A 10,456-nucleotide genomic window follows, 5' to 3' on the forward strand; every position below is an offset into this window, starting at 1 on the left:
GTAGTTTATCTTGCACATAAAATAATAATAATATATATACTACCTAATAAGTGCACTCCATTTTGTTCACTTAAACATATATTCATTAAATATCATAAAGTAATGTAACTATTGGGTTGGTCCATTGGTTTGTAGACACACATACACTCCGAGGCCGATTGAATTCATGTGTACCGTAAGCAATGCATGTTTATGAACAACATGTCTATAAATCTTAGAGCAATATGATCAAATTGTGGCTTGCCAGAATCTTGCTTTTAAGACTCTCTTCGTTCCAAAAAAAAAATAGCGAGTTAGTATTGGATGAGACATACCCTAGTAATAATATGAATCTAGAGAGCTGGCTTGTGCAATTGGTGCAATTGTTGTGCCCGTGAGTACTCGAGAGTAAAAAAACATGAGGCACGTATACAGATTCAGGATTCCCGAAGGATAATAACCATACTTATGTTCTTGGTCACTGTATGGAAGGTTTGTACAAAGGGTGTGAAGCTCTCGAGCTAGCTAACAAACCTAAAGTTCTTGCTGATTCTATCGTCCAACCCTCTCTCTACCAAGAAAAGAAGAGCTCTGTATGCAATAATACAGCTGAACTAACTCTTCGAGCTCCATGCGGTTTGTTGTAGTGGCAGACATCCTGTGGGACGCAATGCAAGGCCCTTTCGCACAGTCCCAGTCTTTTCCCACAACCTATGTATCCACGCCTATGTGAAAACTTGACTTTAGATTCAACATATCTCGCTTCATTAATACATTGAGTAATGTAATGGAATCTGAACTTAATGCGATGGACGTGCTCTGTAGCCATTACGACATGTAATGGTATCCAATAGGATACACGTCCACCTATCTTCTGTCAGCGAGAACACCACATACCCCTCCTTGGGCTGTTGGCGGGTTCTTGTTTGAAGAATCCTGGAGTGCACGATTTAATCCGTTCCCGAATGCAGCTACGTGTTGCATCTCGTGAAGGATGACTGTTCCTGCCTACTCTTATTAACCAGTTTTAATCACATACCTAGTAGTCCTCGGACAACCTCTAGAATCATGTTCCCATCTTGAAATGGCGCCATGACTCGGTTCTCAGGCGGCTAGCCAATTGGTCCCATGCAACAACGCAAATGATGCATGGCCACCTTCGAGCAGCTCTAAGGGCACGGCCTTGAATTGGGTCCGCTGACCCAAATAGAGTGCATCCTCTCTTTAAAGCGTACTACTAGATGGATGATAGGTACGTGGACCTCCCCGCTAGATCTTAGATCTAGTTTAAGCTTAGGAAGCGCTGGCCAACAACGTACTTAGCCTTGACAGCCTGTCTTTCAACCTACGCTGACAATTCTATGAAAATACACTAGTTTGAAGGAAAAGGATGCACTGAACTCTAGATTTTTTGCCCTTTTACTCGCCGGAAGTTGATGGTTAGGATTTCGGATGGCTTTTAACAACCACCAACAAATGGCGAGGGCCAATAGTGGCAGCGACATTTTGATCTCAGGGCGCGGAGGCCTAGGATCATCGTGATGGTGCAGATCCTGGCGGTGGCATCGCCGGCCTCATTGGCTAGGACCTGGGTTCAAAATTTCGGATCGAAATTTCTGAAATTTTGAAAATTTCAGTTCTATCGGACCCCCCCTAATATGATATAATTTCGGCCGAAATTTTAATTTTTTTTTTTAATTTTTTTTCGTGAATTTGGTAATATTTTGTTCAAATTTGGTCAAATTTTATTAAAAATTTTATAAAATTTCGGCCACCCCTCATACAAATCAGCAAACCAAAACATTAAACCCTTGCTAGGACACAGAGTTCACCGCTACACATGATGCCTTCTTCAGTATGATGCCCCGCATAAGGCCTTGCTTGATCTGACGGTTGGGATATTCTCTGGGTGGGATCGAACGGAACAAACTCGAGAGCAAGAAAAAGGCTTACGCTGAGCAAATTAAGACGAGAGCTAGAAAAAGGCTTACGCTGAGCAAATTAAGACGAGAGCTAGACACACACACAAATGTTCGCATGATACGTTGCCTTGCCCCGGTTGCTGGATGGCTTTTGTGGCGCCCAAAGCAAAGTACTTGTTCGATGCCTGGCTGTGGATCAGAGGTAGTACAACCTTCCGATGCAGCTGGGTTTTATTCTTAGCTGAGACAGTAGTCGATCGAAATAAAGCTCTACAGCTGCAAGGTTTCCTTTTCTTTTTCAGCCTAAGAACCTCTCTTATTTTCTTCATTATTCAACATTTTATATTTAAATAGGAACTAGATATAAAGCATTTGACCGTTTTTTTAAAAAACTTTCAAATATAACTAAAGTTATAACTAAAGTATAATTACACTATAACTTGTACTATATAATATAACTTGTATACACATGAAGGGTGGCATGTTGTCTAGCAGCAAATGCGGTGATACACCAAGTTGACAGTTTAACTCCTTGTTCATGCTCTTGCATGTGATTTCCTACCCTGCACGAATCTTGAGGCACAATCCAACGGTCATAGATTCAAAAGTTTGGGGAGAAAAAAAAACTCGGACGTATTCAAGCAATTCCATTTAACTAACTTTTACTTTTAAGTCTAGCCCGTGTTAAGAGAAGTTTAATAGTATAGCCCACTACTAATTCCAATTCATCTATAGAGCCAATTCATACAATAGTTGTTTAATATACTATCAATATATGGTCTTACCTATCATACACACACTGCGTCTTGGATCCGTGCTGCAGCTAGCTATAGGTCTGTAGCCCGCTACTCTTATCTCTCATATTTTATCTTATTAAAATATGTTTATAGCTGGCTCCTCGAGAAACTTGACATATTTCTAAATGGAATTTTGTTTTTTTTAAGAACAGAGAGTACATAAATAAAATTTGACTGTGATTGTATATAGAAAACTGAAACTAGTCACAAGGAGGAAAAAAGAAGAAGAAGAGGGCTATAAAAGTAATAAAGAGCAAATAAGGAGAAGATTATTTAGCTGTAGAGATCAACCGAAGAGAGCAAAGTATCAGTCCCCTCCGAGAGAGAGGGTTTAGAATAGTTTCCTCGTCAAACAATCCGCGCCGTCGTCTATATAAAAACCTCACCCTTCTCGTTACATCTTATCTCATCGTGTGTTAATTTGCATTTGCACTGCAAACGGCGGCCGGCCATGGACGGGCCCAGCGGCGCAACCGACACGGCCAACGCGGCCGGCGGCGACGCAACGCTGGCTGTTCCTCCGCCACCGCCGCTGCTGACCGGAACGGCCGTTCCGCCGCCCCCGCCGGCAGCTGCCCAGCCGCAACCACAGCAAGCAACGGTGGCGGAGGGTGACCCGCCGCCGCCAGCAACCGGTAGTGCAGAGGAGGTGGCCGGCAACGGCGAGCCTCCTCAACCGCCCGCCACTGATCCGGCGAGCGAACCCACTGCGCCGCCGGAACCACAGCGAGCAACAGAGGAGAAGAAGGGTGACGAGCCACCACCACCGGCATCAACCGGAGTGAAAGAGGAGGTGGCCGGCCATGGCCAGCCTCTTCCACCGCCCACCAGTACTCCGGCGAGCGAGCCCCCTGCGCCGCCGGAACCAAAACAGCAGCAGCAGCAGCAGCAAGCAGGCGACGCGGCGAAGCAGGCGGCGCCGTCTGCCGACGACGAGGACGGAGGTAAAAAGAGGCACAGCCGTTGGAACTTCCTCCGCAACCTCTTCCGCCGCCACAAGGGCTCACTGCGCGACGCCGTGAAGGCCGCCGCTCTCACGAAGCCGCGGAAGGAGGAGGAGGAGAAGAGCAAGAAGACCGCCGGGCCCGATGAAGCCAGCAAGCTGCCGCCGCCGCCGGCTCCACCTCCCGCTCCCGACGATGACGCGGCTAGCCGTAGCCGGTCTACGCGGAGGAGGCTCGTGAAAGTGCTACGGGCCGTCCAATTCATCACGCGGTTGAAGAACTGGAGGAATCGCCCACCGGAGGACGGTAAAGCCAAAGAGGAGCAGAAGCCGTCTCCGGAGACGAAGGACAAAAAGCCACCGGAGACGACGGGGAAGGACAAAAAGCCGGCGGACCCGGAGCTGGGGCAAGCGAAGGAGAAGACGCCGGCGCCGCAGCAAGAGGAGGAGAAGAAGGAGAAGGAGGAGGAGACGCCAGAGGCGAAAGCGCAGCGGCTAGAGGAGGAGAAGTCACGGCGGAGGTGGAAGGAACGCGGGGAGGCGCTCCTGCAGGAGATCCTCGAGGCCGCCTTCGAAGCGCTGCTCGCCGGCGAGTTCAACAAGCTCAAGGATCAGTGGCGGCAGTGCCTCCTCACCTTCTCCTTCTTCCCCGTCAACCACAAGGTGAAGAAGCAGGCGGTCACCTACTGGTGGGCCGCCCAGTTCGGCCTCCCGCACCGCCGCGCCCCCAGCGCGGCGGAGCCCCGCGGGTCGGAGGAGATCTTCGCCGAGTTCTGCGCCAGCGGCTTCCTCGAGCCGATCACCAGCCGCTGCAGCGGCGCGTCCCACGGCTGCCGCGTGAACCCGCTCGTCCACTGGATGGTGAAGCGGACGGCGAGGGGCGAATTCGCCGGCCTGGACCAGCACGGCCACCCCACCGTCGATCCGGGCGAGTCCAGGGTCCTCTGCCTCACGGCGAGCCACCGCGAGCTTCTACAGAGGCTAGGCAGGGCCGACGAGTCGCCGTCGGCGCCACCGTCCCCGACGAGAAAACTTTCGAAAGTCAAAACGCCCAGCCAACAAGACCGTCAGCAAAAAGAGGCAAAAGAAGACCGTCAGCAAAAGGAGCCAAATCCAACAGGAACGCCCTCCAAAATAGCCGTCAGCAAACTTGAGGGCGAGACGACAGTACGTATAGACTCCTCCCCTCTCATTTTCAAATTGGGTGTGGATTATTACCGATTTACACTTTTCAACTTTGACTCATCAGCAAAAGAAGCCAAACCCAACAGGAACGCCTTCCGAAATGGCCGTCAGCAGACTTGAGGGTGAGACGAAGGTACGTATAGAATCCCATCTCATTTTCAAATTGGGTGTGGATTATTACCGAATTACTATTTTCAACTTTGACTCGTCAGCAAAAGAAGCCAAACCCAATAGGAATGCCTTCCAAAATGGCCGTCAGCAAATTTGAGGGCGAGATGAAGGTACGTTTAGACTCCCCTCTCATTTTCAAATTGGGTGTGGATTATTACCGATTTACTGTTTTCAACTTTGTTGTTATTAATAGTTTTATATGGTTAGGGTATGGTTTACAATATAACATATTTATATGGTGCAACATATTTTAAATAGTATGACTTTTTTTTTGCGGGGCAATAGTTTGCCATATTTGATAGTATTAATAGAAAGGGGTTGTGAAAAATTGAGTGAATTTGTGTATTTCATACCTTGGTGCCCGGGCACCGTGGTATATATATATCCTACATTGCGAAATCTACTGCCAAGGGTTACTTGTCGTTCTAGTTTTATCTTAAATCAAACATGTATATCTTTCACCATTGATTTTAAAAACCCGTGTAATTTAATGGCATGTGAATTATATATTATGAAATTATTTCTCATGATGAATCTAAAATTACAAATCTTAGAAATCAAACTATATGAGTATAGAAAATTATGGTCAAATATTATAATGTTTGACTTAGGACAGACTAAAACAACTAGTAATTTAAAACGAATGGTGCATTTTCAATTAATAAGGGGCAGTTGGTCTTTTTAGCCCTATCTTAATTTTCATTCTAGTGAGTTTTTTTTAAAAAATAATAATTTGCATTCTAGTGGCTAAAATTGGAGTTATTTTGGTATTGAGGCAGTAACAAAGTTCTTTTCTACCATGTGCATAATTTAGGGAAGCATTACCACAATATGGAAAAGAAATGTAAATTTCTAATAGTGTGGCTCAAATACAAATAAAAATATTCCATCTAATAGAAAACCCCTATTAATTAGTTTCACACTATTTACCTGGTGCTAGTACACATGCTATAGAATTAAAAGCACTTTGGCCTTTATTTGAAATTATGAAACTAGAAAACTCATAAGTACCTAAAATTTTGCCTAAAAATGTATAATGAAGGAAAAATAAAGTCATATCCAAATATTAGTCAAATTCCTATATGTACATATATATTAATTTGTAAATTTAAATGTTATTTTTTAGTTATGTTAACCATGTTGAACGGGATGATGTATAAATATTATCTAATGGCATACATTCAGAAATAGAGGCAGTACATTGTATATGCCGAAATCTCTGAACTGATATGTGATGTCCATCATATCCTTGGCATATTTATTAACATATTTATTAGAGAAAAATGGAAGAACTTATTTTTCATATATCCAAAACAATCCAGATTTTTTATCAGTTAGAAATATAAAAGCTTATGCAATTATATATAATACTATAAAAGCCATGCTAGACACCATATTTTCTCCCAATGTGTTATAAATTACTACATTAATCAGCGAAGGAAAAAAAGACTTATTTTGTCGATCATAATGATCGGTCTAGATTATAATGGTGTAAATTGATTGACAGCTATATACAAGAGACAATTGTCTTTATATTATTAGAAGAAAGGGTTGTATATCAATTATAGACATTTTCAAATAAACTTTAATCTAGCTCCGCTCAATTGTATGGGAAATTTATATACTCCTCAAACATTAGCATTTGATCTTTATGAAAAATACAAACCTATATTCAGATGCAAAGCAACATGTTTATGTATTAGCATCATGCAACAAGTACTTTTACTCTACTTTGAAGGTGGTGTGAATGTCCAAAACAAATAAGTATTTCTAATCGGTGTGGGGATAAGATATTGTCACATATCTGGGCAATAAATTTTTTAATTATTTGTATGTCTAAATAAATACACATCTGTACCCTAGATTTGAATTTTGAATGCTTGAGGAAGGAGTGGTCAGGTAATGATTCAAAGACGCATGATTCATCTCCCATGTGTTCACTTTTTTTATTTGAAAAATAGAGTACATATAGTGAAGGTCTAGTTTGTGTGAAAGATGTAAACATAGACTACCAAAGTGTTGTGCTTTGTGCTGCATGCACATTTGAATTGATATTCTTCTATCTCTTCTTTGCTCTAGGAGCAACAAAATGAAAATGACAAGATCAATCTCAAGCTTGAGCTCCAGAAGTTTCAAAACATACATGTAATCCTCAACATCAATGCACATGTGTATCGGCTCCCATATTGCTTGTTATCCTTTCTTGGCGATCGCCTGGTAGTCCTACAACTTGGTCGATGGTGGAACTCCGATAATAGCACATACTTGGAGGTGGAGGGGCTAGAGAAACTGAATGCCATCGGCAACCTCAAGAAACTCCGATACCTTGGCATTCGTGGGTTGTCAAAGCTGACGGAGCTACCCAAGAATGTCAACAAACTACAACAACTTGAAGTCCTGGATGTTCGTGGGTGCCAAAACCTGACCCATGTGATGTCATCTACTGTCAGGAACCTTAGGCAGTTGACCCATTTGGATCTCACTGAATGCTACATGCTGGAGCATATTGGATGGGAGATCACCTCCCTCTCAGAGCTTCAAGTATTCAAGGGTTTTGTCTTTGGCATTGATGCACCAAGGAGATATGTATTCCAATGTCGAGATAGGCATGCGTGTCATTTGCAAGACCTCAAGGCGATGAAGAATCTCCAAAAGCTCAGTATCAATGTTACAACTGATGCAAATGTTGACAAGAATGATATGGGGCAACTTAAGCATCTTGAAAGCCTCCAATCACTAACAATAACATGGGGTGAGTTGCCAAGCATCTTAACATCTGCAGAAAGAGAAAATGAGAAAAAGCAACTCCTTGAGAGGTGGACTAGCCTAGTGTTGCCGTTAAGTCTTGTGAAACTAGATGTCCGATGCTATCCCAGTGAAGAGATCCCATTTGAGTGGTTTGAACCAAAAGGGGCCATTAAGCCCAAAAACCTCAAGAAACTATATGTGAGAGGTGGAGCCGTTAAGAAACTAAATCTTCCCAAAGATAACAATATTAAGACTCTGCGCCTAAGATATCTCAAGGAATTTAAAATGAAATGGGAAGAAATATTGGGTATGATGAACAATCTCCATTATGTGGAAGTTGTTTACAAGGATCCTAAGGTGATGAAGAGTGAAAAGATAAAACATCAAACAGATAATGTCGAGCTACAACCTCACATAATTAAGGAGAAGGAAAAGAAGGTAAAGGAGGAAGAGGAAAAATGTATGGCGGAGATCAAAAAAAATATGAGGATACCAGATTCTACCTTGGATGAGCATGGGGTGTGGAAGAAGGATCAAAAGGAAGCTGATCAAAAGAAGGCAAAGGAGGAAGAGGAAAAACATATGGCGGAGATCAAAAAAAATATGGGCATACCAGATTCTACCTTGGATGAGCATCGGGTGTCGAAGAATGATCAAAAGGAAGTTGATCAAAACAAGAAGGGCAAAGGCTGTGAGGGTGATGGGGATGGAAGCAAAGGTACACACTTCACCTACTATCTTGCCTTTAATAAATTTTGAGCATGCAATTGATTTCTATAGTTTTTCACACTTCTACTATATAACTACATTCCCTATTTCCATATGCTCTAGAATCTAGTAACTCTCAGAGTAAGGTGCATGATGGTCATGATTCCAAGGCTACTATCAACAATAATGTTACAAAAGTTTCTAGTGAATCCGACCTGACGGGAAAAGGTGAAATCATGATGCTACATAATATTTTTCTACAACTCCATACACATTTATATTAAACTACATTTTACAATTTTTGAACATTTAGAAGGTGCTCAAGGTACTAATTAGGATGTTGATATCCCAAAGGAATCTCACAATGTTGAAAATGCTCGTACTTGTAAGAACTGTGAATACTTTGAGAAAATTAGGAAGCACCATCATAAAGATAGCAAATGGAAAAATGTCATCGCATGTGAAAATGATATGTGGAACCTAATTTTTTTGATGGCACCAAGAAAATTGGATCACATTCATTTTGTATAATAAAATTCAAAAATATATATATATGCATTTTCATTTGAATCTTTAAATGATGTTCAAGCTCATAATACCGAGCTACCCAAAAAAGGATACTCCTTAAACAGGGGGTCGTTGCCGATCATGACACCTTGAGTGCCCTAAGGTATTTCTAAAAAAAAAAGGTGATAATGGTGGAAATATACAGTTATCTTCTATATTAGAAGATGGAGATCATCATATATAAGAGTTTTAATCACTCATATATTGTACCTTTCATGTAGTTTTAACAAGAACTAATATGTGTTTGCATTTTCAGAACAAAAGGAAAAAACAAGTAGGCGGTCCTAAAGTGCTCCTGGCATCGATATACTACTCAAGATAGTAAATCTGGTACTCCCAATGAGCAATCCTCTAGAGTAAATGATGCATTGGACACACCTAGTGAGCAACGTGATCTGAAAGGCACTGTATCTGACACATTCAGTGAGCATCATTCTGAATAAAAAACTGACATATTTGATGAATAACATGCTAGCAAAAATAAGGGACTTGGCGGACCTACTGGACAATGATATCCTCAATGTGAGTGGCCTTGAAACCTAGAAAACAGCCTCAAAGGAAAGTGATTCAAAATCAACACCACACCTTGCACCATATGTACATATGGTGCTTTGGCCATTGGCAAAGAAGTTATAGCCGATGACATAGAAAGTGACAAATAGAAGCTCCAGTAAGAGGTGCAAAATTATGCAGCATGGAGAGTCGCCTATCATCATGTGTGTTGTATTTGTGTGTGTAACAAGTATTCAATGCAAGCATAAACATGTCTTCAAATTCTTTTGGTTGTTTATAGTCGGTCCTCAAACCATTTAAATAAGATTTTATCATCTCGGTGCATTGGAAGAGCTTCCAATTTGTTACTTATGCTTGTTGTTAGTTGCATTTATTCATTTACATTCCACAATATTGTAAACATTATAGTGTAATTATACTACTAAGAGTATAGCTACATATTGATTAGGCAACTGGCCTCCTTTATGGTAAATTCATCTGAATAATAGTAATTGGTTTCCTCATGCCACAAACAGTGTATTTGCCAAACATCAAAACATGAATGAGTGATGAATGAGCTACCTTATGCATGCCATTTTATTCACCAAGCACATATATCAATTAAATATCATTACATCTTAAAGATTGTGATCACATTTGAATGTTATCATCTAACCATCCTCCAATCTTCATTTGTTTTTACCTTAAATATTTTATGACTTACTCTCTTCGTTTCAAATTAATTGTCGCCTAGGTTTGCCCTAAGTCAAACATTTTAATCTATGACCATCAATTTTTATAAACACATAGTTTTCTTAAGATTTATATTTTTAGAATCTCTATGATAAATATTTTGATAATATATAATTCATATGTTGTTAAACAACATGATTTCTAAAAATTAATGGTCAAAGATAGACATGTTTGATTTAGGACAAAGCTAG

The 10,456-nt window shown here is 41.4% G+C and overlaps 1 protein-coding gene across 2 annotated transcripts; it reads left to right on the forward strand.

Moving 5' to 3' along the window:
• The first annotated feature begins 3,104 nt into the window (after nucleotides 1-3,104).
• Nucleotides 3,105-9,980, forward strand: LOC107277741 (uncharacterized). 2 transcript variants are annotated; one of them, XM_015768987.3, is made up of 6 exons: nucleotides 3,105-4,808; nucleotides 4,891-4,959; nucleotides 5,039-5,107; nucleotides 7,077-8,463; nucleotides 8,577-8,681; nucleotides 9,277-9,980. In XM_015768987.3, exons 1-6 carry the CDS (start codon nucleotides 3,150-3,152, stop codon nucleotides 9,306-9,308), a joined length of 3,321 nt encoding a protein of 1,106 aa, XP_015624473.1. In that variant the 5' UTR covers nucleotides 3,105-3,149; the 3' UTR covers nucleotides 9,309-9,980. The 2 variants fall into 2 exon arrangements, with proteins under 2 accessions (XP_015624473.1, XP_025878573.1); XM_026022788.2 differs by lacking the exon at nucleotides 8,577-8,681.
• The last annotated feature ends 476 nt before the right edge of the window (nucleotides 9,981-10,456 follow it).

Source organism: Oryza sativa, chromosome 2 (genome assembly GCF_034140825.1).
Source record: "Oryza sativa Japonica Group chromosome 2, ASM3414082v1".
NCBI classification, from domain to species: Eukaryota; Viridiplantae; Streptophyta; class Magnoliopsida; order Poales; family Poaceae; genus Oryza; species Oryza sativa.

What these genes read in the sequence shown, in the direction of transcription:
- LOC107277741 (XM_015768987.3), top strand. Translation starts at nt 3,150, where the DNA reads ATGGACGGGCCCAGCGGCGCAACCGACACGGCCAACGCGGCCGGCGGC. An exon ending in AACTTGAGGGCGAGACGACA is followed by an intron (nt 4,809 to 4,890) that starts GTACGTATAGAC and finishes TTGACTCATCAG; the next exon opens with CAAAAGAAGCCAAACCCAAC. An exon ending in AATTTGAGGGCGAGATGAAG is followed by an intron (nt 5,108 to 7,076) that starts GTACGTTTAGAC and finishes TCTTTGCTCTAG; the next exon opens with GAGCAACAAAATGAAAATGA.